Raw genomic sequence first — 27721 nt, forward strand, 5'->3', positions numbered from 1 at the left:
CGCGCGGAACGCTTCGTCTTTACGACCTCGCAAATGGAGCAGAGCCATGGTGAACCCAGAAGGCAGCCGGTTTCTTCCCAGTCCTAGACGGAGCCACGGTTACCAGTACCCCTAAACATACACCCACAGCCCCGGGCACGCCTGGAGACACTAGTAGTGCAAGTCCTTGGAAGCGGGAGCTCAGTGCGGCCGCTTTAAGAGAGTGCAGCGCGCGCCCCCGCCGGCGGCAGCCTGGGGATGCGCGTCACCGCGCGCCCGTGCTCGCGCGCCCCCGCCGCCGCGCGCCCCCAGCTCGCTCGCTCGCCCGCTCGCCGGCTTTAAAGTCTCTGCCAGGATCCATGCTCACATGTTACTTCCTGTATGGAGGCATGGCCAGTTTCCAGCCCCGCGCTCTCGGTTCCTCCCCAGCCTGCGCCGGAGCCACAACTTTCAGGAGCATGGACTGAAGGCGCCCTCGCCCCGGCGCCCCTCTGAGATCCTTTGTGTTTCTCTGCGCTCCTCCGGCCGTTTCTGTTCTGGGGGGCTCTGCGCTCCGCCCCGCCGCTTCCCTCCCTTTCCCCGCTCGCAGACATGCCTCCTTCCTTGCCGGGGCCCTGGAAGGAGCTGCCCGCCTGAAGCCCGGAGCCACCGTGCAGCGCACAGCCCCGCCGTCGCCCGCCTGTTCTCGGGCTGCGCTGCGCTGCCGACTCAACTTGGGGCTCTTCCGCTGCTCGCCGCCGCCACCCGCGGTCCCTGCCTGCCCCGGGCCCCGGGCGCTGCCGCTGTGCGCCTTCTGGCCCTGCCCGATCGGCTGGATCGTGTTTGAGCAGAAAGCAACCCTTCTCTTCCGAGAGGATCGTCCCTAGAGTGGCTTTGCATTCCCGGTCACTTTTTGAGGTTTTCCCGGGGGCGCTTGGCAGCATCCCGGATTCCTGCGGGACCGGTCGCCCAGCGCGGGGGGCCCGTGTGGCGGGCGAGCTGAGAAAGCCTCCAGGCTTAGCGGAGCCTCGCTCGGAAGCAAGAACTTATTCAACAAGTTTACCCCCCTGCTTTTCTCTTTTCGATGTGCGTTTTCGGACATGCGGAGGTTACTGGAACCGTGTTGGTGGATTTTGTTCCTGAAAATCACCAGTTCTGTGCTCCATTATGTGGTGTGCTTCCCGGGTGAGTGAGGGCCGCCGATGGGACGCAGCTCCGGCCCGCGCGCGCGGGGTATGCGGAGTTGTCGCCGAGGCGCGGAGCTTGGGCGCCAGTCTAGGGACCGCGGAGAGGGTGAAGGGGGGCCGGGCTGCCGGGGAGGAAAGAGGGATATGCTTCATTGGCTCCGGCAGTGGTCTAGGAGGCTGATAGTCGGGGAGGGCAGGAGCAGTGGCGGGCTGGGAAGGAGGACTGGGGACTCAGAGGTCTGCTCTGACTGTAGCTTGGGAAGCTTGGAGCAGCTGGAGTCAGGCGGAGGCGGGAGGGGGGGTTCTTTACTGATCCGGAGCCGATCCGGAGGGCTAGAGTTGCGGGGTGTCTGGGGAGACTGACTGTGGGAAGGATGCTCTGTTGTTTGAGTAATCTGGGGTGCTCCAGTTGCTCCGGCGGGGATGGAAGGAGCTCATAACGGGGCCCGGCTTTGCACCCTTCCGACCCTTTGTGGGAGGGGGCGTTTGGGGATGGAAAGCGGAGGCTGGCTGCAGAGGAGTCAAGATGTGAGGAGCAGCCCGCGTCCTAGTCGCCGGGGCCACCTCCTTTCAGCCTTGCTCCCGGCTGAGGTGCGGGCTACGCCTCAGTGTCGGAGCGAGGCTGCTCCCTGGACGCGGGGGCCTGGGAGCCACGGGAAGGCAGGGAACAGAGGATTTTGGCTAGATCGGTGCCTCTCGGGGCTCTCGGCTTCTTGCTGTACCACTCTCCTGGGCTGAGCTGCTGGGGTCCAAGAGCGAGGGGCGGGTCGGCAGCTGGGTTGCTTTTGGCGTCCGATTTTTTGCTGTCTGGCGCGCCCTGTCTACCTTCATTTTTGCCCTTTTGCAGGCTGAGTGTGTCTGCTAGATTCAGACCCAGACCCGTTCCTTTTCTAGCCAGATTAAGGCTGGAGCAATATTGGCCACTGGCGACAATCCTAAATCACTGCACGTAGCGGTGTGCCGCCTGGCGACCCTCTACTCCCAGCCTCCCACCCCCCGCTTGGTGAGGGCAGAGGCCAGGCGCCTTCCTCTTTTCTTGCAGAGTACGAGGGCCGGTGCAGCTCCAAGCTGCCCAGATCCTTCTGGGGGGGGGTGAAGGCCATGTCCTCTGTCCTGACTGGGGGAAAGTGGTGGGAGAGGACGCGATTTGCTTTTCTTTCCTAGATCTCATAAGGACAGAACACCCAGTTTTTCTGCTTTCTCATCCGCCGGTTCTGGGATATTTGGAGGCGGCGGTTATTCTAATCAAGGAAAAAGATACGTGCCCCAGTGTTTCCGCTTTCCGTGGTTAATAGCCGCTTGTGCTTCGGCTGCCAGAACGCGGGGTTTTGGTGCAGCGGGTACCCCCAACCCCGTCTTGCACCCAGAAGCCAGGCGAGAGGACCCTCGCTGCCCCCAGGGACCTGCTCTAACGTGACTGGCATCGAGTGGTCCCTTAGCAGGTTCGAGGGTGGTTGCCAGGGGAAGAGGGCGAAACACTGCTGGTTCTTCGGCTTCCTTTTCTCGGCGCATCCTCCGGTCTCTGGAGCTGTTAACCTAGCTCTTGGCACAGTCCAGGATTGGTCACGGTGTGCGTGCCAACTCACTCCGAGGCCCTGGTTTTGTATTACTGGGGTCCTACCTCTGTGGAAGTAGAAGCTGAAGAGCATCTCCTTTGAGAACCAGCAGGCACCTCTCTCCCTTACAGACCATTGAGCAGCATTTGTATTTGTTTTTATCACTGCCCATGACTAGATTCTTCTTCTTCTTCTTCTTCTTCTTCTTTTTTTTTTTTTTTTTTTTTTTTTGGCAGGGACTTGCCAGCCGAGTGCGCTCGAGTGCACTTGGGGTCGAGCCTAGTAAGGGTCACTTTTTACTAGGGGCGGTGGGAGGCAGCCTTGCAAACAGAAATTCCTATTCCATTTCTGGCTAACCCCTCCGGGCTGTAGCCAGTGTTTCTACAATGTTTTTCTTCCTTCTGGTGTCTGAGGAGGCTTGCAGCTGAGTATGGGACCGCAAGGGATGCCGCCTTGAACCATTTCACGTCTCATTTTCGTCCCTGCCCAGGCTTCGAGGCGACTAGCGAGCTGAGGGGCATTTGTAAGAGGCACAGGGCAGACAGCTTTTGGTGTCAGGCAAAGTAAAAACCAGCCCTGGGAGATGCTGGTTTCAGGTTTTCTGAGGGCGGTGAGGTGCTTCTGGACCTCAGGGGGCGCCCCAGAGCCACCCTTCAATCTCCTGTCTTCGCTAGACTGGCTCAACTACCTGCACACACCAAGGGGACGGGGCGCACACGTCCAGGTGTCCAGGCTGGGGGGTCTGCGACATCTGGCGCTAGGCGGTACCCACAGCTCGATGCTGCCACCGGTGGTAGACTGGAAAACCCTTGGGGACCATTCGCTTTGGGACCCAGCATTTCTTGCTGCCAATAGCTTCAGAAATGTTTAACGTTTGTCTTGGGGTAAATTTTAGCGTTTGGTTTTCGTCAGGGTCCTCCTTGTGAATTCTTAACTGAAACCTTGTCTTGGTTATTTTTGTTTGTTGTTTAGAATTCCACCAACTTTGCAGCTGCGTGTGAGCTGTGTTCAGAACTGAGTTGCTGTGGTTTAGGGAGACCTTTGGAAGTAGCTAGAGCTTGGGTGTTTTCCAGCGGTCGGAAGCAGGGTTATTGCTCTTAACAGCGTGGCGAGTGTGGGATCCCTGCCACAGCTGGTGCTACAAACACTGCCTTCAGAGAAGGGAAGGCTTATCAAACATGACAGTGGGCACTTTGCATTTTTCTAATTCTGAAACCTTAGTACCGGAAAAGCAGAAAAACATGAGACAATGTAGTGGATTCTTAGTTATCTCCTCTGAATCTTCAACAATTGTCTGTGTTTTCATCTAGACCCCCAACCTCCTCAACACACTATTGTGGGGATGGGAGAGCAAGGCTTATCTAGTTCAAGTTAGCCTCTAACCTGAACTGGGCTGAGGTGGGCCTTGAATCCTGATTCTCCTACCTTCAGGAGTGCTGGGGTTACATAAACTTTAAATACAATTTTGAGTGTGGTTGATTTAAATATTGTGTCTTTATCCTGCCTGACAATGGGGACTGAATCACCTATGACAGGGTATGAAGTGTATTACTGGAAAGGGTTAACTTTTGGCTCCTACACGATCTATTTTGCACTATTTGGTTTTTCATACGGACCTGTAAACAACATTTTTTTTTTCTTTTGGCTGTCAGTAATTCTCTTTGATTCTGATGCCCTGCAGTAAGAGTACATCAGAAGGGGGAGCCTGATGGATCTTGTCCTAGATTTGTCAGCATTGAGTGACTGACATCTGCTGTCCAGTGAATCCTGGCTGGATTCTGACATATTCTGACATATGGGCGTTTCAGTGGTCATCCCTGGGGCCTCCTCAGGCAGAAGCTGGGTAGAGTTTGGAAGTCTTCAATCTTCCTCTGAGAAGCTAGGTGAGATCTGAAAGGTTTCTTACTCCCAAGTACTTGTTGTAAGGAAGAAGGCTGTTACCTAGTCTGCACACTGAGTCCCACTGACAGGATTATAGAATCCAATCTGCCTTTTCTGCTTCCAGACATTGCTTATGGTGAGGATTGTTGAAGTGAGGACCCAGATACAAACAGGTATAAATACATGAAAGCATACCTGCACCTTTCCAAAGTAGAGCAAGTTCCCACCTTGAGGGGGGGCATTTAGTAGAAGGACTTTGAATAGCACTGTCTCCACTGAAGCAGAGACAATGGTGCTTAAATGAAGCTGTCGAGGAAGTACTGATGTTTTATTCTGTGAGAAAAAGCAAATACAAAACAGAAAACAACAACCATAAAACAAACAAAAAAGCCCACCACCCCTCAGATTATTTAACATTTCTGTTTTCAGTCCTAAGTTTCCATTAAAATCTCTCGTACCTATTTATTAATTGTTGAAAGGAATGTCCATGCCATTCGGAGCCCTGCACTGCCTCCTGTCCCTGATCTTATTTTCTTGCCACCATTTGTAACCACAGAAGCAATCTGGCATCTACTTGAGCCTTCCCTGGGCAGGAAAGGCCGTGAAGCCAAGCAGGTGAGTTGACCTGTGACATGCCTTCTGTGGTAAAAAGTGCCTTTGGTGGCTTTTAGTCTGTGCTTCTGCTCAGTGTTTCAATGGTAGCTAGTGGGGCGTTACAAGGTGCAGATGACAGGCATGCGTGTGATCCACACCTTCATCACCAACTTACCTCTTGTGTTTATAACTTGGAGCTTTATGGGAAGAGCTAAGGGTATCAAAGTTCGTTCCACAGTGGTGGTATCTTTGAGTCAGCCTGGGGTCTGCCTTCGTTCTGGGTGCTGAGTGGTCATCAGCGGCCCTGGGGTTCTGTGTCTATCGGTGCAGGGAGTAAAAGGCATGTGTTTCCAGTAATGCAATGAGGCCAAGGAAGAAGCCTCCTGTGCTCAGTCCTCCACTGCACTTGGTCTAGGTCAAGGTAGTAGCCTTGTGCAGTAGAGGTGGGGATTCAGGGGTGAAGCCGGTTCTCAGCAGACTGGAGTCTGGCATTGGTCACTGGCTTGGCTCAACACTAAGTGAGCACGGTTGAGACCACTGTCAGCTACTCTGGATCAGCTACTTCATGGGAAGCCATGACAGGTCCCTCTGCCCTCAGAAGCAAGTGTCCCTTTATGGAAATGTTACCTGTTACCAGCTTCACCGTGGCTTTGGGTTCGATACCTAGCACTGAGAAAAGAAATCTAAAAAAGATGAGTGTATTTCAAAATCCCATATTTATTGCAACCCCTGCCCCCATTTTTGAATTCTTTGGTTGCAAATTCTCAGGACTAGGCAAGTATTAGTGGGCGTGGTGGCGTACACCTTTAATCCCGGCGCTTGGGAGGCAGAGAGGCAGGTGGATCTCTGTGAGAGACCAGCCTGGAGTACAGGAGCTAGTTCCAAGACAGCCTCCAAAGCCACAGAGAAAACCTGTCTCGAAAAACTAAAACTAAAACAAAAACAAAAAACCCAAAAAAAGATAAGTATCTCGTGCAAGCTTAGTGGCCCAAGCCTTGGTGGGCTGGTAATGCAGCTTAGCTGGTCAGAGCCTTGCCCAGCAGGAAAGAAGCTCTGGGATGGGTCCCAGCATGCATAGCGAGCATAAACTGGGAGGGGTGGTGGAGGTGAGGAGGGGGCGTCAGAAATTCAAGGTCATCTGCAGTTATTATAGAAACGTTGAAGCTACCCTCTCCTAAATAGACCGTGTGTGTGTGTGTGTGTGTGTGTGTGTGTGTGTGCGTGTGCGTGTGCGTGTGTGTACGTATATGTGTGTGATGGTGGGAACATGTGACAGATTTATGGTTTACTCATTCTGTGTAAAGAACTGTTTTTTGTTTTTTTTTTTGAAACAGGGTCTCACTGTATAGTTCTCACTGCTCTGTAACTTGTATGTAGAGCAGGATGGCCACACACTCACCAAGGTTCACCTGCCTCTGCCTCTGCACCACAGTGTCTAGCTGTGGAAAGGGTTCTTAGCTTTCTCTGTGCTGGTTGTGAGGTACAGCTTTAAGTAGCTAGATCAAGTCCTTTGGGGACACCCAGGCTTGAAGGGGCTGTTTTACTTGGTATCATTTGTAGCAAAATATTTGGTGTTTTGACAGAAAAAAAAAGTTTTGTTGTCAGATGTCTCCAGACCTGTGCAGGCTTGAGGGTTTTTTGCCTATTGCCCTTGATAGGGCTAATATTAAAAATATTAAGGGAATGTTTCCTGGAGGGATAAGGAAGAATGCCTACTGATCACTGTCTGTGGTGCCTTCCCTTTTGGAGCTAGGGCGTGACTTCCGTTCTTGGGATGAGGTGTAGGAGGCAACTCACATTGCTGTAGAACTTTTGTTTCTGTCATTCATTTAGTGTGAGCTACTGTACTGTTTAACAGCACATAGCAAGGGAGAAACCTTTTAGGAGCCTGCAGTTAACTAATGATTTATTTTTATTGTTGCTGTCATTATTATTTCCTAAGCTAGGCTGCCATTGAGAGTTGTAGAGGAATCTAGAGAAGTAAGTAGGAATTTGGCTTGTAGAGCCAACCTGCCTCTGCTATTGGTGTCTGTGGTACCATAGACAAGTTACTTCCCCTTTCTGGGCCTCATTCTGTCCTCTCCCTATTTGTGAAAAGGAACAGTGCCAGTTTCAGGTCTCCTTAGGTCTTTATACAGTTCGAGAGGGAAAGTGCTCAAGAATTTAGCCCAATATGTGGTAAGTAGTAACTCCATAAATTAACCATTTTTCCTTATGTACGTGAAAGAGTTTGGCTAGGAGTGTGTGGGAAGAGGGAACTGGCCCGGAGAAGGATGACTGTTTAGTAACATGCTTGTCTTTGATAAGAAAATGTATAATGGGATTTCCTTTGGGCTTTGTTGTCAGGGGTTAAGGAGGCAGGAAATCATGATCATGGAGGGCATGCCTTATGAGGGTCTGAAGTCTAGCTGCATTTTACCTGTTGAAGGCTGTGATGGTCTTTGTCCATTCGGTGTCCTCAACTTCTTGTGTTTCCTGTGGACCTGAGTGGCTTGGTCATATACCCTGAGGGGTAAGTGTGTGTGTGTGTGTGTGTGTGTGTGTGTGTGTGTGTGTGTCTGTGTGTGTGTGTCTGTGTGTGTATGTGTAGGACAAATATTGATCTTGGGTGTCTTCCTCAATTATTCTCTACCTTGTATTTTGAGACTGGGTCTCTCATCAAAGGTGGAACTTACCTGTTTGGCTAGACTGGCTGACAAGCCCCAGAGATTGTCCTGACTCGCCCTCTCCAGGGTTGGAATTACGGACTTGTGCCATTGTGGCAGGCTGTAATGTGGATGCTGGAGATCCTGCTAGTGTGTCAGACAGATGCACCACCATCTTAACCAGTGCTCCAGCCCCTCCATGAGCTCTTAGCAAGTGTCTCTGTGCCTCTGGACTTCATGGCAGCTGATGGGATGCTCTCACTCTGTGGTCGTCTTTAGTATGATGGACCAGGGGGATCTAGCAGTGGTATTGGGCATTCGTTTTCCTTTGCGCCTGTGCTGTGCTTTGCCATGCCACGCCAGTGTCTCTGCCTCACAGACTTGAACTTGCAGCGTGTGCAGGAGACGCCACGCCAGCCACAGCTCCCGCACTCTTGTCCTAGTTCTGAAGGCTCAAGTCAGCATAGCACCGGGCTTTTCTGGCCAGAAAACAAAGTGTGATTTTAAGCTACTCAGTTGAGCTATTTTGGGGGAGTAGCAAAGTGACACAGTTGGCTGCTGAAATCTAACTAAAAAGGAAGAAATGAAAGCATAGTTCATGGAATATGTAACACTTCCTCAGAGAAAATAGGACAAGCTCTCTTATTTTGGGCTTGTGATACTATGTTGCTGACGAGCAGAGAAGCGGGTTGCTGGATCGGGCAGTGGGTATATATACTTTTGAGGAATTCCTATCACTTACTGTGTGGATCTAAGAGCGCTCTGGCTTCTCATGCCATGGCTGTCTCCTAAAGTCTACAGCACATTAAAAGAAGATAAGTACATTTATCTGGCTGAATTTGGATAAAGGACACAGCCATTAGCATTGTACTAGGCATAGAAGCAGAGTCCAGATGAGCAAGGAAATATTGTTGTATTTTAAGATAGTCTTTTCTAACTTAAAACCTGTATTGATTTGTTTGTTTGTTTGTTTTCTGTGTGTTTGTGAGTGGTGTGTGGCCACGTGTGTGTGCAGATGCGTGTAGAGGCAGGGGCATGCTTTGGTGCTGCTCCTTAGGCATTGTCTCCCTTGTTTTTTTAGACAAGGTCTCTCTTTAGGCTGCAGCTCACCTACTGGAGGAGGCCAGGGAGCCTCGGGGATCCGCCTGTCTTCACCTCCCTTGTAACAGCATGCACATCTGCACATCTTGTTTACTTGAATTCTGAGGATCAGACTCAGGTCTTCTGGCATGGAAGGCAAGCGCCTCACCAAACTGAGCCATGCCCGCAGTCTCCCCAGACGTTCCGTCTTTAAGCTTTTTAAGCATTGTCAAGGAGAGGCCTAGCCTTCCTTCCTTCCTTTCTTTCTTTCTTTCTTTCTTTCTTTCTTTCTTTCTTTCTTTCTTTCTTTCTTTCTTTCTTCCTTCCTTCCTTCCTTCCTTCCTTCCTTCCTTCCTTCCTTCCTTCCTTCCTTCCTTCCTTTCCCTCCCTCCCTTCCTTCCTTCCTTCCTTCCTTCCTTCCTTCCTTCCTTCTTTTTTGTAACTTAGGAGCCATTTGGGGCTCTGACTGTCGCAGCTTTTCCTTATCCTCTATATCATGTGAGTGTGGCCTGCAGGTTCTGAATCACGCGGCACTGGAGGAACAGGGCTGAGGGAGGTAGCTGAACTCGGCAGGAGATGGTGTGGGTTTCTTTCCTCCAGCGTGTAAAACTAGCTTTCAGGAGCCTACTTACCAGCTGTGAGATCTCAGTTAAGATCTTCACTTCCACTTTAACTGTCTTTCCTTTCTTTTTTTGGGGGGGGGTGGGATGGCGAAGGGCGTGGCTCTCGTGTAGCCCAAGATGGCCTTGAACTTGCAGTGTAGGTGAAGATGACCTTCAAGTCCTGATCTTCTGTCTCCTAGTGCTGGGATTATGGGCATGTGAGTGTTGCCGGGGGTTAAGTCCAGGGCCGCCTCCAAGTGGTCATTCAGTCAGCTGAGCCACATCCCCAGCCCAGACTTTATTTCTTTGATTTTATTTTCCTCATCATTAGCTGAATCATTTCTAAGATTCTTTTGCAGCTTTAAGGTTCACTGCTTCTACACTGGGTTGTTGGGAGAGTTGTGACCTTTGTATACTAAGCAAGTCAAGTGTCCAGTGCATCCTGCCCTCTGGGGCACCCTGCACTCTGAGGCGTAGTAACCTTTTCTTGGGTTTACTTTCTTGCTATAGGATATTTCTGGATGGGGTGGTGTCTTAGTTAGGGTTTCCATTACTGTGAGGATACGCCGTGACCACCGCAACTCTTATGAAGGGAAACATTTAATTGCCGGTGGCTTATAGTTCAGAGGTCATCATGGGGACTAGCCATTGTCATCGTGGGTAACTACCGTGGTGGCGTGCAGGCTTGGTGCTGGGGAAGGAGCTGACAGTTCTACATCTTGATTTGCAGGCAGCAGGAGGAGTCTGTGTGTCACACTGGGCATAGCTTGAGAATAATGAGACCTCAAAGCCTACTGCCACAGTGACACACTTTCTCCATCAAGGCCACACCTCTTAATAGTGCCAATCCCTTGTGAGCCAGGCATTCAAAAACATGAATCTATGTGTTGGAATAGGCATACCTATTTAAACCACTCAGGTGGTCTATGGGGCAGGGAACAGGCCTGGTGGTGTGGTCTGTAATCCTAGGTACTGGTGAGCCTGGCGCAGAGCCTCAGAAGTTCAAGGCAAGCCTGGGAAACGTAATCTTTCTTGGAAGGTAAAAGAGGGCTGGACGTGTTGTTCAGTGGTGGATCCCTTACCCCCAGTGTACATGAAGTCCTAGGTTCATTCCTAATACTGAAAAGAAATAAATATTCTTACTTTGGTTTGAGAGATTGCTCAGTGGTTCAAACCCTGTACTGCTTTTGTGGAGGATTAGAGTTTGGTTCCCAGCACCCACAGTAGGCTGAAACTCTAGCTCCCGGTGGATCCAAGGCTTCAAGTCTCGGTTAGCACCTGTCCTCATGCGTGTGTTAATTCTGCATACATGATTACAAACAGTGAAAAGTCAATCTTTCGAAAGAAGGAATACTTTCTCTCTCTCATTTTTGCTTTCTTTTTCTCTCCTAGCAAGCTTTGTGGTGAATAGATACTGGACGTTGGGATGCTTATGAGTGGCTTTTCCCTGGTTCAGTGGAGTGAACCCGGGACCTGTGCACAGCAGCAAACACTCTTTAGCTGATCCAGCTTCAGACCTTTTGCTTTTCTTTTCTTTTTAGAAAGACTGGAGCGTTGGCTCAGTGGTTAAGAGCACTTACTGCTCCTGAAGGATTACCTGGGATCCAATCCAGATCTCTCTTTGACCTCTGAGGACTCCGCCATGCATGTGATATATATACATAACCTCAGGTGTACACAAAATACAAAATACACACACACACACATATACACACAGACAGAGAGCGGGGGAGAGAGAGAGGGGAGAGAGAGAGAGAGAGAGAGAGAGAGAGAGAGAGAGAGAGAGAGAGAGAGAGAGAGAGAGAGAGAGAGAGAGAGAGAGAGCACTAAAAAAACAAAACAAAAAGCCAGGTAACTGAGCTCCTGTGGACAGGGCTGGCGATATGGCGAACAGGCCATTGTCCATTGTCTGATTCCTGCCTGTAGTGGCGTCTGAGTTACAAAAGTGAGACGTGCAGGGCAAAGCCATTCCAGGACATGGCGTCATGACATAGTTCAGAACAGGAGCCTGGCCCGTAGGGGATGGGAGCGTTGTCTAGCTGACCTCCATCCTCGATGATCGGCAGAAACCCGTGAGGCTGGTGGTGGCCTGAGTGAGTCCCATGGCTCTTCTGCTGTGGGACTGGATGGGCTACTGTAGGCGGAGCAACATGATGTGGAGGGAACCCTGGTCATGCTGACAAGAAGAGGAGATTGTCAGTGGAAGTATAAAAGGGCAGAGAGGGCATTGGGAGCCTGGTTGCTACTTAATCCTGCAGGCAGTAACAGTAGTTTGTCCTTCTTGGCTTCCAGTTTGGTCACTATTACTATCAAGTCGGTGCTAATCAATTAAACAGGATTGTAAAATCCGAGTACTTCAGTCCTTGGCTATTTATTGATTTTACTAAGTAAAAAATATTTTAGATAGGGTCTTACTACGTTCCCACCTGGCCTTGATTTCACTACATAGTCAAAGGTGATCTTAAACTTCTGATTTTCCTGCCTCTGCCTCCAGGAGCTGGAAATACAGGTGTATGATACCACGCCCCATTATGTGGTTCTGTGGATATAATCCAGAGGCTGTGCATGCTGGGTAAGCATTCTACCAACCTAGCTGCATTCCTGGACCTAATTTTCTCTGAAGACAAGGCCTCACTGTATAGCTGAGGTTAGCCTAGAACTCAGGATCCTCCAGCATCTTTGCCCCAGGGATTCTAGATTACAGATGAGTGCTACTATGCCTGCCTTCCTTTTGACTTTTTGAATATGCATTCAACCTTATTGATCCTGAAATGCAGTTCAGAAGACGTAACTCTGTTCATGCCAGCACAGATTCCAGTGGCTTTTAAATTTTATCTTATTTATTTGGTTGCTCTGTTCAGCATGTTTATGAAGTGCATGAGGAGGCCAGAGGAGGGCAGGTCAGAACCCTGGCTGCTCTTCCAGAGGACCTGGATTTGATTTCTAGCACCCACATGGTGCCTAACAATGATCTGTAACTTCAGCTCTGCAGGATGTAATGCCATCTTCTGGCTTCCAAGGGCACCAAACATGAATGTGGTCCACAGACTTAAATGCAGCCAGACACCCTTACACATAAACTAGTAATTTAAAGAACAACAAAGTAAAAACTAAAATTAAAAATTTGGGCATTTTACATGCAAGCAATCAATGAATGTTTTCTGAGAATCCATAGCTTGCTTGGCAGTGTCGGGGTACCATGGAGACAGTGGTGACCACATCAGCGGCAAGCTCCTGTCCACACAGCAGCTTCCCATGAAAGGGTTACTCATTAGAAACTGGGAGGTGAAGAGTCCTGGAGTCCCTATTCTTGCTTGACAACACCCGCAGGCACAGGCTGGAATTACATGGAGGCTGCCCCCTAGGGATGGGGCACACACCTGGCCCACAGTGGTTATTTACAAGACAAGGCTGGTCTCTTGAGGTGTTTGCTACTTTGGTGTGGGTGATTTCTCAGTGAAGGACAGGTTTTGTTTGTTTTATTTTTATTTATTTTTTATTTTAACTTTGTAGGGTTTTGTATTGTTTATACTGACTGTGTGTGTGTGTGTGTGTGTGTGTGTGTGTGTGAGAGAGAGAGAGAGAGAGAGAGAGAGAGAGAGAGAGAGAGAGAGAGAGAGAGAGAGAGAGAGAGAGAGAGACTTCATTTTGAAGCCTGGCCTCAGCTGTCAGTTGTCCTGGTCCCTTTTTGGCTTCACAAATGTCCTGCTGTTTGAATACCTTGCAGAAGTGTGGTGACTTCTGTTGGTGACTTTAGGTACCTGTGGGCTTGATTTGATTTGCAAATTTAGCACCTTTGTTCCTTTCCTATTACCAACTACCTGAGACTGGGATGGTTTGGGGTGGGGTGCTGGGTGAAAGCCTTGCTTGGTGCTTTAAGATCTGGGTCGATTAACATTAGAGATGCCACTTCCTTTTTCATCCATTTCCTCTGCCCTTTCCAGTTTGTAATAAATGGATTTCTGATATCTTGCTTTGTATTCATGTAGATGTGTGAGTATGAGTGTGTGTGTGTTTCCACAGGGAGGACATTAGATGTCCTGCTTTGTCACTGTCTGTTTTATTTCCTTGAGACACTGGAGAGACACGGAAGTCAGCAAACTTGAGTGATTCCCCATTCCTTCCCAGACAGCACTTGGGTTATGGGCATGCCCTCAGCTCCCCCTTCCCTCCACTCCACGTAGGTGCCGGTATCGAACTCAGGTCCTCATGATTGCGTATCAAGTGTCCTCTCCAGTCTGAAGTCGAGAGCAGTGTGTGGAAGTCTGAGCTTTGTGTGGAGGGCAGCTTTTGACTGACAGATGGGTGATGGGAGGAACCTGCTGAGAAAGTGTGTTTCTTTGACTCTGCTCAGGGTGTGTTTCTTTGACTGGCCCCTTTTCCCTACAGTGAGACCTTGTCAAAAAAAAAAAAATTGAATTTGTACCTTCTGTTGCTGGCCACTTTGATGTCTAAGTCAGATATATTCATATCACAAAGCATCTGTGTCTGAAACAGCAGGGTTATATGATGGTGTGTGTGGTGGCACTAACCCTTCTCTCCCCTTTCTATCTTGTGAAATAAATAAATTCTATCTAACTAGTGGTCAGTGTGTCAAGAATGACCTTGGTCTTAGGCTTAGGCAGAACTTGGTGCTGTCATCTCTGCTTTGGCTGTTTTAGAAACAGGGATGTGGGGTATGGAGAGGGTGGCAGAGTGAGGCCCAGCTGACTGTGGAACACACAGGCGGAGTTCATCTGTTGTCTTAAAATGGCTCCGGGCAGGCTGTCCAGGAGAAGGGCTGCCCCCTCGACTTCTTCCCCAGTGAGAAGTGCCAGCTCGCCACCTTGTTTTCCGTGCCTTGGCTATGGCGTGCATTGGCCAATGCATCATGGTGACTGCAAATGTGTGTGGGAAGAGAACAAGGTTTTAGGACACACTAGACGCCTACCCTGTTTATTCCTTATCAGACCCCTTGTTGTCTCCTCTAAAGCTAACTATTTTCTTTTACTCACACGTGGATAAAGGCCGTTTGTAGAGAGTGTGCAAAATCTCTTGAGTTTTAGGTTATCACCCCCCACCCCATTTCCTCAACTGGCCAATTTGGAAGGAGCCACTGAAGTTATGTAGTAACAGTGGCAGGCAGGTTGGTGTTAGGGTCTCTGCTCGTCTTTCAGTTTGTGATTTTTTAGAAGCTAGACTTTTCAGTCAGTGAGGTTTCTTGCTTGATAGGAGGTAGCTGCTGATCTTCAAATTTCTGCCTTTGTTCTTGATGCAAAGTGGAGGAAAAATAGATTCCTAGAAGATTCTAGCTAACGTACTGCTGCTCTCAGCACATAAACGAAGGAGACCGGTGGCCATACTTCTTAAATGCTTGGTGACCAATTAGCAAGGTCCCGGGGCACAAGAGATGCGTGTGTTCTGAGCTGCTTGGGCTCTGGAGTGAGCCTTAGCTTCGTCCTTCCGTCTTGGCCCAGCGTCTTCCCTTTATTGGCTTTTCTCACTTTGCAAATGCAAACCATGAGTTTCAACCTTGCAGATTCCTCGGAAGAATCAAGCGAGACCTGGCTGCGCGTCACCAGACTGGAGCTGCGTCTACCGGATATTGTGAAGAGCCCTGCTACTAATGGGGTGCTCGGGATTTACTCTATCAATTAGCTCTTCTCTGCCGTGACCCAAAACACCAATAAGCAGCTTCTGGGAGAAGGGACTTGTTTTGGCTCACAGTTTCGGAGCATTCAGTTCACAGTGGAACAGATGGTGTGGCGGAGCAGAATGACAGACTGTGACAGACTGGAAGCAATGCAGAGGGCACACAGCCAGGGGTAGCGTCCTGGTTCATCGGGGCCCACCTCCCAGTGATGCCATCATATTGCGAGTCCGTCAGTGGATTTACCCATGGATTAGGTCAGAGTCCTCAGACACGTCTAGACCCGTGCTTTCTTAAACTCCCGAGCGTCGTTGTCTGGTCAGGTCAACCCTCGCCGCCAACCATCACACTTGTGAAACGAATGCTTGCACAAGTCTGCGTGCTCTCAATTAAAGCCGTGCAGTCCTGTGGAGAGGGGCGTGGGCTCGAGTTCAGAGAGAGCAGAGATCCCACACCGCTGACAAAGCGGCTGGAGCGCTGGCTTCCTAGGTGCTGTCAACTCTCCGTTCTGTTTTCCCTGCAGAGCAGGTCATAGACAAAGGGATATATTTCTCTTGGTCAAAATGTAGTTGAAATGGTATTATATAGATTTTTGTTGCTGTGACCAAATATCTCAGACAACCAACTTAAAAGCAGGGGAATTTTGCCCGGCGTTGGTGGCACAGGCCTTTAATCCCAGCACTCAGGAGGCAGAGGCAGGCGGATCTCTGTGAGTTTGAGACCAGCCTGGACTACCAAGAGAGTTCCAGGACAGCCTCCAAAGCCACAGAGAAACCCTGTCTCGAAAAACCAAAAAAAAAAAAAAAAAAAAAGCAGGGAAATTTTGCCGGGCATTGGTGGCGCAGGCCTTTAATCCCAGCACTTGGGAAGCAGAGGGGATCTCTATGAGTTTGAGGCCAGCCTGGTCTACAGAGGGAGTTCCAGAACAACCTCCAAGGTAATACAGAGAAACCCTGTCTCGAGAAAACAAAAAAAAAAAAAAAAAAAAAAGAAAAAGAAAAAAGAAAAAACCCCTAAAACCCAAAGATAAAAAAACAGAACCAAAGCCAAAGCAGGGAAATTTTATTTTGCCTTGTGGCTGATTTAATAGGTTTTAGTCCGTGGTTGCTTGGTCTCTTTTAGACTAGTATGGAGGGTCCAGTATGGAGGGGGAATGTCATGGTGGGGGACATGAGATAGAGGGGTCTGTTTATAGTTGGGCGGTTGAAAAGCTAAAGACAAGAAAAAGGAGACAGGGTCATAGTATTCTCTTCAGGGTTCATTCACTAGGGTACATCCAATAGTGCCATGGAGGAGTGACCAAACCTTTTACGTATGGGACTTCAGGGGGAATTTTATCTTTCAGTTGTAGCAGCTGCTAAGGCTGGAGTTGTCCTGTTTGTCACTTGATGGGCAGATCTGTAGGAACAGGCTTTCCTTCCACTTAATATTCTTGTATACCATGGCACTTTGTGACTGAAATTATCAATGCGAGTAGAAGGCTTATACCTCTCGAGAGTGCTCTGTGGTAATATGAAGCCGTTGGTGTCCTCAGGGTGCATAGGGACAGGACACAAACAAACTTAGCATCTTATGATTTCATCCTGTGTTTTCTACACCGGGTGCCAAAGGCTGGCGTTTGAGCTCAGGGTTCCCATGCCTGTAGTGGTGGCAGGCATTGCTAATCAATCACAGAGCTCTTTGCTACTGAAGCCTGAATGAAGGCTCACAGGAAGACTTTTCTGCCATCCCTGTGTTATCCTAAGACACAGTCAACCTCCAAAACCAGCAGAGTAAGGACAAGTATATCCAACGTGCTTTTACATCCTTGTAAATACTGCTAGGTGGGCAATTTTTAAGATTTTCTGGTTCATGCGATTAATTGGAGTTCGTATTTGACTCAGGTTTGTTTATTCGGGAACCAAGAATCCAATCTCTTCATGGTGATTACATCATATTCTAACTGGTAAAATCCATGGATAGAGGCTTAGGGATCTAAACCTACTCACCTATTTTTCGTTTTTTCAAAGCCCAGAGGTTTTGCATCACATTATGGTTCTTGTAGGTCTGTTTGTATTCTGAAGTGACACCCTTTTTGAATTCTTCGCTATTTAAGTAAGTGTTTAATATGGTCTTAGTGACAGCAGTCTTTTAAAACTGTGACTGACTTAATGGATTCCGTTCCTCTGTTTCTGTCTGGTGAAGTATTTTGTGTTTACTCTGAATAAATATCGGTACCTTTATAATAGCCTTTCTCTCAGAATCTGATTACTCCTCTGGTGGGTGATAGTTTTGCTAAAGGAAACTGGAGAAGAGAAACAGGAATGTGAGGAACTCCTGTAACACACGACACGCATGCTTGGTGTTTGGTACATACCAGTCTTCTTAGGTGACACCAAGCAGTCCTATGTTTGTCTCCCAGATGTGGCTTTGCCTTCCTAAAGGTCCCTTCTGGTACCCTTGGATTATTTCCGGTGAACCACTTGAGCTGTTCCATCCACGGTGGTGGCCACTAATGCCGTGTGCCTGCTGGGAGTTGAAGTATGCCTTGTCTGAGACATACTTCAGTGTGATTTCAAGCACACAGGGAAAAAGTATACACAATGTCTCCTGAAAATGTTACATTGCAGGGCTGAGGAGATAGCGCAGTGGGTATGTGCTTGTCACATAGTGTGTAAAAAAACGCTCATAATTCCAGTTCTGGGAGGTGGGGACTGCAGGGTCCCAGGCTTACTGGCCAGTGACAGACCTTGTTGTAATTAAAAAGGTAGATGGCTCCCCAGGGATGACCCCTCCCACTGCCCTCTGGCTTCCTTACATAAGCCCACATATGTGCATCCATTCACACATGAACGTGTATGCCCAAGCATTTATATTGCTTGCCTGTAGAAGGAATATTTTACACATATAAAAAGAAAACGCTATTAAAATTAATATTATCTGCTTCTTTTCACTGTTTTACACGGTACCATAAAATTTAAAATTACTCATGCGACTTGCATGCAGTGTCTGTATCATATCTTCTTTATGTGGCATGCATGATGTCTGTATCAGATAGCCTCTGTCTAGAGTGCACTTGAAGTCTGTCTCACTGCGGGCCCCTCCCCCCCATGACAGTTCCTGTGGTACTCTCCTGTGTGACACTGGCTCTCTCTCTTTTTTTTTTTTTTTTTCCAATTTCAAAATTCAGGGTGAACAAGAGAATATTCCTTACAATGGTGGCCTTAAAAGCAGAGCCGTCCAGTGTCACTTTAATGCACTGGGGTCATTTGCCTTGTATGCTTGTCTGTCTTTTACAGGGTGGGGCAAGGGTCCCGGCTCTGTGAGGTTGCTTGAAGATCGAGGTAAACCATAGGAAGCACAGGCCTGACCTGTGTAAGCACTGGCAAGTTAGGATCATTATTGCTATAGCTTATGATCGAGTGTCCTGCTAGAGTTCTGACAGTGGTTTCCTCTGGTCCTGATGTTGGCGGGCCATGGGTCTTGCTGCCTCTACCACTGAGGAAACCCAGAGACATCAGACAATGCGTTGGATATTGGGACTGAGCTGTTCGGTGATTGCAAATGCAGGGGCCTTGCAGGTCTTCAGAGAGACTGCAAACATCCCACAGAAGCCTTGTCAGTAGAGGCTCTAACACACCACAGAGCTTGGTCCGCTTTCCCCAGCAGCATCGCAGACCCACCCGTGTGCTGCTTTTCCTGGGAATTCTGTGTCATCGAAGGCCAGGTGTCCATTTGATTGTGTGCAGTGCCAGCTGCGATGCAAGTTCTGGGCTCCCGATGACCCTGAGGTGCCAGCTCCCATGCCGTGTGTACTCACTGGATCAGTAGGATGAGCTAGTGACCTCTGCACCTGTGTAGAGTACGTAGCGTATCAGTTACTTTACTGTTGCTGGGACAAAGCACCAGGAAGAACAGCGTGTAGAAGAACGTCTGTTTGTTTTATGGCTCTAGAGGGAAAGTCCACAAGGGTGAGGAAAGCATGGAAACCGGGAGCCAGAGGAAGCTGGCTCATCACGTCTCAATGGTCCAGTGAATGAGGAGTGCAGACTGCAAGTGGGACTAAGCTTTGACCCTCAGAGCCCACTCCCAGTGATGGATTTCCTCCAGCAAGTCACCGCACCATAAATGTTCCGTAATCTCTCAATGCAGTGCCACCAACCACCAACCAAGGTTCCAATCCACTAGCCTATGGGGAGCATTCTCATTCAAACGACCACAGGTGGTGACATCTCGGCTTCACGTAGAGGATATCCGGACCCGTTGCTAGCACGTGGTGACCCAAGTGGCTCTTTCAGGCAGTACACACTTTGTGCCTGTGGTGCTCTTTGTATCTGTGGGAGACCGGGGCCTGTACTCACAGAGGTTGAAATCGCTTAAATGAAGTGCTGTAATATTGACATGTAGTCTCCACACTACATGTCCTCCTATGCGTCTGTAAAAATGTCTTTAGGTTATTTTCTCTAAACTGGTGTAAATGCAGTGCAAATGGTGTTCGTTGTTGTGTTCTTAAAAACTGGGTCTTACCCTGGGGTCCCGGATGGCCTGGAACTTGCTACAAAGACCACTGGCTTCAAACTCACAGAGATCCACCTGCTTCTGCCTTCCCAGTGATGGTACTAAAGGATTGTGCCACATGGCTGTTTTTTTTTTAAGATTTATTTATTTATTATATATACACCAGATTGAATTGTAGATGGTTGTCAGCCACCATGTGGTTGCTGGGAATTGAACTCAAGACCTCTGGAAGAGCAGTCAGTGCTTTTAACCTCTGAGCCATCTCTCCAGCCCATGGCTGTTTTTTTTTTAACCCCCCAATTTTTTTTATTTAGAAGCACTCTTACTTAAATATCACTCCACCCATTCCCTCGCTCTCCCATCCTCTCGTGGCTCCCACTGACCATCCCCAACCCACCCTCCACAGATAGTGAGGCTCTCCATGGGGTACCATCAAAGTCTCACATCATTTGGGGCACAGCCTAGGCCCTCTTTCTTGTATCTGGGCGCAATAGTATCCCTCCATAGGGAATGGTCTCCCAAAGTCCATTTGTGCTCTAGGGATAAACACTGGCTCCACTGTTAGAGGTCCCAGAGACTGCCCTGTCCTCCTAGCTGGCACCCACATTCACAGGGCTTAGTTCGGTCCAATGCTGGTTCCCCAGCTTTACGACTAGGGTCTCCATGCTATCAGTAGGTCCAGTCAACTGTTTCTGCAGGTTTCTCCAGCAGTCTTGACTCCTTTGCTCATCCCTCCTCCCTCTCTATAACGGGATTCCAGGAATGTGGCTCAGTGCTTAGCTGTGGGTGCCTGTTTCTGCTTCAATCAGCTACCGGATGAAGGCTCCAGGATAACAACCAAGGTAGTCATCAGTCTCATAGGGTCCTTATATATCTTTCCATATAGCCTTGGCCACAAAAGTATGGGAGGGAGTTTCCAAGGCCCCCACAAGGAATAGAGGAATTCAGAGCTGCTTTGGCATGGCTCTGGCCAGGACTTTATTATTACTTAGGATGGGAATGCTGAGTCACAACATTCAGGCTTGTCGTGAGTACTGATGGAGCATCCCTTATCCACGAGTGTGGCCTGGGCTGGGGAGACGGCATAGTTAAGAAATGCTTGTTACACAGTGATAAGGACTTGACTTCAGTCCTCAGAACCCACATAAGAATGTTGTAGTGGAGGATGGAGCAATGCTTACCAGTTAGGAGCCTGGCTGCTCTTGCAACACCTACATGGAGGTTCACGACTCTGTAATTCCATTTCCAAGAAATTAGGTGCCCCCTTCTGGCCTCTAAGGGCACAACACGCATGGTGTGCAGACACATGCAGGCAAAACTCACATACACACAAAATAAAAAAAAAATAGTGATTCCAAAGTGCTGTTGGTTAGTATGCTTGTAAATCCCAGTGCTGAGGAGGAAGAGACAGAATTCCTAGGAATGACTGGCTAGTTAGTCTAGCTTCATTGGTGAGCTGTAGGCCAATAAGAGACCATGTCTTCATGTTGTCTTTGGGTCTCCACATGAATGAATACAAGTATACTCTCACATGCTTGGTCACACATAATACACATATGTAGGCCTTACACACAGTGCTTAGGACAGCAAGACATTAAAAAAATTAGAGCATGTGTGCCTCTTGTGTGTGTGTGTGTGTGTGTGTGTGCCTGCCTGCCTGCCTGCCTGCCTGCCTGCCTGCCTGCCTGCCTGAGTATGTATGCCTGTGTGTGTGGAATCAACTCTAAACATGGGATTTGTTGCTGCCACACATGCATCTTAAGTAAAAAGTCTGGAGGTAAATTTGATGCAATTTTTCTAGGGCACATATGATTCTTAGATTTTTGGTTGTGTTTTATTTATTTAGTTTTCTCTGTGGGTGTGCTGTTTGTCATGTGCCCCACTGCACATGTGTGGACACCAGAGGACAACTTGTGGGAGTTGAGTCTCTCCTTCCTCTATGTGGGTTCCAAGGGATTGAACTCGGGTCATCAGGCTTGACAGCAGGCACCTTTACTTAGTGAGCATTGTGCTATTCTGTGTCACATGCTGTCATGTGTGGAACTGTCTACTGTGTCCTGTTGTTGTTAAAAAAGTTGTAGATTTGGAAGCATTTTTGGATCTTCAGTTCTTGTATTGGGTGTTTACATATGTATGAGTAATAATGATTGCAAGGGAGGCTGCCAGGTGTGGACACAGTGGCAGAGATTTCCATATGTGATTCCTCACTGTCTTATCACAGCTTTGAAGCTTTTTGTTTTGTTTTCTTCGTTTTTTATTTTTATTTATTTATTTATTTATTTATTTATTTATTTATTTTTTGAGACAGGGTTTCTCTGTGTAGCCCCGGCTGTTCTGGAACTCACTCTGTAGACCAGACAGACTGGCCTTGAACTCAGAGATCTGCTTTCCTCTGCCTCCCAAGTACTGGCATTAAAGGCGTGCTCCGCCATGCCTGGCTCTGAAGCTGTTAAGAGGTAGTGTGAGGTTGAGCAGTTTATCCCAGGAGACCAGCGTAGCTTCCAGCTAGCGTTCTTTGAACCCAAGGCATTGTGCTGGTATCTGGCAACAACACTGTGAGTATTGGATCTGCTGTGGATCTGTCTGTGGAGATTCTGGGCTGAGAATCTGCCGTAGATCTGACTGTGGAGATTCTGGGCTGAGAATGACTCCCTAGTGAAGCTATTGACTTTCAAATCTTTCTTTTCTGTTCTTCAGTAAAGACATGAACGTCTGCTGTCCAGTGACTGTGATTTTTACTGCCAGGGAGTATCCTTTTGGACATTATTTCAGGGAAAGTAATGGGTTCAAGTGAGCAACTAGAGGAAACTCCATTTTGGTTGCACTTTGGTTAGTGTTAAAAGGGCTCTAAAACTCTGTGCGAATTAGAGAAATTGGAGGACGGTTGCTAAAATAGTTTGCTGTGTAGCTGTGTTAAAGATGGAGATAATAAAATACTGAAATCCTGATTCAGACCCTGGTGTCCAGGGGTTGAGAAGAAATGCGATAGGATACTGTATTGGTTGCTTTTCATGGTTTGGTGATTAAAATATCTGACAGGCACCTAAAGGACAGAGGATTTAACTCACAGTCAAGGGTATAGTCTGTCATGGCAAGGATGTCATTTTTATTGGCACGGCATGAGGTAGCTGGTCGCATTGTACCCACAGTCAGGAGGCTGAGAGAAACGCTGCTACTGAAAATTGTCTAGAATGGTGTCTTCCACATTTAGGGTTGGTCTCCCCACCTCAGCTAACTGAGTCTAGAAACTCCCTCACAGATGGCCAGAGGCAAACCCTTCTGTGGTTCAAGATCCTGTCAAGTTGACAATCAGAGTTAACCATTAATTACAGAAGCCTCCCTGGGAGAAAGTGGTTTATAAGCACCACTGGCTGGTGTTTTCTTTGTGCACAGCAAGCAGGGAGCTGGTGAGCAGAGGCGATAGTGAGCCTGGGAGGTGGCTGACCCTCAGTGAGGTAGCTTGTTCCTGGGACTGGTCACAGGGCTTCAAGATGTGGGTCCTTGCCGGCCTTGTGTCTTAACTGCTTCCTCAAGTAGCACAGTTGCTAATTTCCAGTGCCTGGCCGCTTGCATATGCTCACTGGAGACATCAAGTTGTCTGGGAGCTGGAACTTGCATTGACTGGATCCCAACAGTCAGGCTCAGATCCCAACAGTCAGGCTCCACACCCAAGGCTTGGCTGTGGAGACCATGAAATAATACCTTGAATGACTGCGACTGTCACAGTGGTCTTCAAAAGGAGACTTGAGTAGCAGCTAGCATTGTGACAGATCAGGGTTGTGTCTTTTTTTTTCTAGGGTAATTCTTTTATTTACTTTCCATATTAAAATCTATAATTCCATCTTTTATTTTATTTTATTTTTTTTTATTTTCCAGTTTAAATTTAGATAAGAAACAAGGTTGCTTCACAAGTCAGTTCCAGGTCCCTCTCCCTTTCCCTCCCCTCCTCCCATGCCCTTCCCCCAACCCCCCCCCCCCAGTTATCCCCTCATTCCCCCAGGGAGGGTGAGGCCCTCCATGGGGGTGTCCATAGTCTGTCATTTCATATAGGGCAGGGTCTAGACCCTTCCCCAAGAGTTCAGGGTGAGAGTGCACCTCACATTGTTCTATGGGAATCCAAAGTCCGTGTGTATACTTGGGATGGGTACTGATCTGCTGCCCAAGGCTCAATAGATTCCCTAGGCCTCCTCACTGACACCCAGATTCAGGGGGTCTTGATCAGTCCCATGCTGGATTCCCAGGCTGATGCCTGGGATTCAAGAGTTAACCTTTGTCTGGTCAGCTGTTTCTGGGGGTTAAACCAGCCCAGTCTTAACAGGGTTGTGTCTTTTGTCCCGGTTTCTTCATGAATAATTTTGGGTCACTGTCAGTTGGTTAAGCATTGTAAACAAACACTGGTTCATAGCAGGCATATGACTGTCATTGAAATAAAAAGTCATTGGTATACTGTATGTGTTAACAAGTGATACATGTATGTTAATATACAAACTATATAGTTATTGATATATATTGAGTATAGACTATATAATTATTAATATACATTTAATATATGTACAACTTTCTTTTGCTGGAAGTATTTTTGTTGCTCTCTGAATGTGGCTCCTTCCTACTGAGTTTACATAGGCCCCTCTGTTGTCCAAGGGGCCCTATTCAATCCTGAAGGAGGGAGTACAAAGACCAGGGCACCCCTAGACCCTCTGAACTCCAGTGTTTGTTGGAGCTAGATGATGTTGGAGCCCATTGTTTCTCTCAGTTGTGAACCCTCTAAGCTGTTCTGACTCTCACCTTGTTTAAAGCTATGTTGACAGTTGGCTGGAGTAGAAGACCATAATCCTTCCAGTGCCTCTTTTCAGCTTACTTTCACCCAGGGTTGTCTTTGGCACTGATATTAGCTGGAAGGTGAATAGGTAGGGAGCAGGGTCTGTCTCCTCCCAAATGAAGCCTTTTACTATTGGCTCCCCATGTGCTTTGGGCCCCAAGTTCATCCATTTTAAGTTCTTAAAAAAGCCAAGAAAAAAAATGTTTCTTTTGTACCTCTTGGTCACAGGGAGGCCCCTCTGAGGAAATACATTGATAACAACCTCTCTTTAAATACTTCTCTTGATTTTATTTGTACCTGAGAATCCCCAGAATCTGTGAGGAAAAAAGTAAAACTTGGTTGAGCAACATTTACAGGTTGAATTAAAATAATAGAAAGAACCATGATGGTAGGAGGCCTAGAGGGCGAGCGTGGAGCTGGCCGCTTCACACCTGAGTTGGGAGCAGGCTGTGTCACACCTGATTGGACTGGAGGTCAGGTTGCCTCCAGAGCTTTGCTCCCAACCATATCTAGTCTTGTGCACTTTCCTTTCTCGGCATTATTGGACAGCAAGTGTTCCAACCTAAATTAAAATCAATAAGAAGCAATTTCATTTGTGTTTAACTATGAAGACAAGTGCTTCCAACAGAACATTGTACTTTTGAGTAAAGTTCGGTTTTGTTGTTTCTTCCTGATTTAAAAATAATTCTTCCTGGCTGGTGCCTCCAAATGCAATTATTTTTCAGTGTAAGCCCTGCTCTGACTTAGGCCTTGCTCACCATCACATTTTAAAACTTAGGCTGCTGGCATTGGAACTCTGTCTTTATAGCCCTCAGCAACACAGCATCTGGACCTGTAGAGAAGTGTTGTTGGAGGTGCAGGTCCAACCCCACCCAGCCCCATATGTGCAGGCAACTCCCCCGGGTCTACTGTGTTCCTGTGGAACATCCTTCTAAGAGGTCATTTGCAATGTCAACACAGAGTCATAATCAATGGCTTTCCACTTGGTTTGTAATGTTCTGGTGAGTGGCAGATCTCTAAGCGTTAGAATCATTGTAGAAGACTGGAGAGATGGCTTGGAGGTTAAGAGCGTGTACTGCTTTTGCAGAGGATTGGAGTTGGGATCCAGGACCCATGTCAGGCAGCTCACAGATGCTTGTAACTCTAGCTCCAAGGGATCCAACGCCTTCCTCTGGCACTGTGTATGTGTACACCTGTGCACACACATCCCTGTACTTCCCCCCCCCCCCAATAGCTGGAGAGATGGCTCAGCAGTTGAGTACTTGCTGCTCTTGGAGAACTCTGGGTTCAGTTTCAGCACTCATAGTAGCTCACAACCGCCTGTTACCTCATTTTCAGGAGATTTTGTCCTCTGAGGGTTCATGCATGCATGCGGTACACACAAACTCACAAAGGCTCTCTCTTACACACACATACACGCTCACACAAGTATGCTCATACATATGCTCACACACATGCTGTCACACACATACGCTCTGTCTCTCTCTCACACACACACACACACACACACACACGACTTCTATAAAAGAGAGTCACATTGTAGATTTATAAACATTTTGGTTATTAGGCTTAATTTTTTTTTTTAGAAAAAAAAAAGGTGAAGTTTCAATTCTTCTTTGACCCAGGGTGGGAAATTTTTGGAAAAAGGGCCTCCTACATCATTTACCTGTAGTGTTTGTTGTGGTCCTACTATGTGTTGGTTACTGACTTTTCATGGAACTATCTAGTTACTAATCAGAAAGAATGAAATTTTAAGACACTGGTCAGAGTGGGAATTTTACCACTTTGTTGTTGTTTGTTGAGACAATCTCACTATGTGGATCAGGCTGGTCCCAAATTCACAAGCTCCACCTGCCTCTGCTTTCCAAGTGCTGGGACTAAAGGTATACACAACCATACACAGCTATTAACATGTTGATTAAACCACTGAGCAGTTGAGAGAAAAAAAATCATACATATGATTTTCTCTTTGCTTAATTTCCCTATTATTTAATTCTTTCCTTGTTTTGCAAGTATGAATTCTGAACTAATTGCTGTTTTAATTGCTTTCATTAGGTGATAGATTCCTCTGATTGAGTAGACCTTTTCTATCTCAAACTGTACAGGGTTTAAAACTTAACAGTCTGGAAGGCCAAGTTCTTTGGTGAGGAAATTTAAAAGGAGACAATAATAAGGAAGGCGGTTGTCTTGGCAGCGGAAGCTTGCTAATTACAGCCAGTTATTATCTGTTTATGATGGAGGCATCAGGGACACAATTACCAGATCTAGTTTGGTAAGGGTTTCTTGTTGGACTCTGGTGGGTCAGATGACATGGCACTGAACATGAGAGAGTTGCCTAGTCAGTGTTGGAAGTTGGGGTGACCTCATGTCCTGCTGCCGTGGGGCCACATTAGCTGATGAACTGAAGCATCGTTTCAGAGGTGCTATGCCCACAGGGTGGAGCGCTCTGAAGAGGCCTAGGCTACAGTGATGGGCACAGTGGCAAAGCCCTGGCATCTGCAAGTACAGGGCTGAGAAGTTCTTGGGGCCAGCAGGGCCTGGATACACGTCTTTGTTCTATCTGGGACTGCCTCTTTTCCCTGGAAAGGCTCTGCTTGCATTCAGTAATTACTGTGGTAGAAAAACGGAGGGATTTCACCATATGGCTTCCCTTTCTTCTTATTCTTTATCTTTATAGGACCATGTGTCGCCCAGGTGTGTCCTCTGACCCCGGGGAGTTACAGAGCAATATTTACTAGGTGGTGTAGAGAGTGGAGTGGTTTCCTATGAATGGGATTGGGGCATGTGAATTCTTTTTTGTCAGGAACAACAGATACATTTTTTTTTTTCAGTTCTTGGGGCCTAACTCAGAGCATTGTACATGCTATGTAAGAGCTAAGCTGGACACCAAGTATTCAGCAGGCACCGCTGTCTTGTGTGTGTGTGTGTGTGTGTGTGTGTGTGTGTGTGTGTGTGTGTGTGTGTGTGTGTCTCGTGCAGACCAGAGACAACTTAGGGCTCATCTTTGGGAACTCTGTTCACCTCCTTGACAGGATTTGTCTCTAATTTGCCCCCAGCACACTGAATAAACTCCTCCATCTGGTCAGCTCGGGCACCTGCCTTTGAGCTGGGTAACAGACAGGGACCTGCCACACCCAGCATTTTTATATCTGTTCTTGGGGTCAAATTCAGACGGCCACGCTTGTTTGCACTTACTGATTCAGACCGTCTTAATGTTATCCTGTTTGCAGGACTAAACAATCAGGAGACATGGTTTATAAAATAGACACAGAA

At 47.8% G+C, this 27721-nt stretch overlaps 1 protein-coding gene across 4 annotated transcripts in view; it reads left to right on the plus strand.

Moving 5' to 3' along the window:
- Positions 1-262: 262 nt before the first annotated feature.
- Positions 263-27721, plus strand: part of Ptprg (protein tyrosine phosphatase receptor type G) — a 664886-nt gene continuing 637427 nt past the window's right edge. For 2 of the 4 annotated variants that reach the window (XM_005076387.3, XM_021230842.2), the window contains exon 1: positions 264-1143. In XM_005076387.3, coding sequence (XP_005076444.1) covers positions 1059-1143 — 85 coding nt within the window. In that variant the 5' untranslated portion in view covers positions 264-1058. Of the gene's footprint in view, positions 1144-27721 lie in introns of all 4 variants that reach the window. The other 2 variants (XM_021230841.2, XM_005076388.4) reach the window with 2 other exon arrangements.

Source organism: Mesocricetus auratus, unplaced genomic scaffold (assembly GCF_017639785.1).
Source record: "Mesocricetus auratus isolate SY011 unplaced genomic scaffold, BCM_Maur_2.0 Super-Scaffold_100006, whole genome shotgun sequence".
Taxonomy (NCBI): Eukaryota; Metazoa; Chordata; class Mammalia; order Rodentia; family Cricetidae; genus Mesocricetus; species Mesocricetus auratus.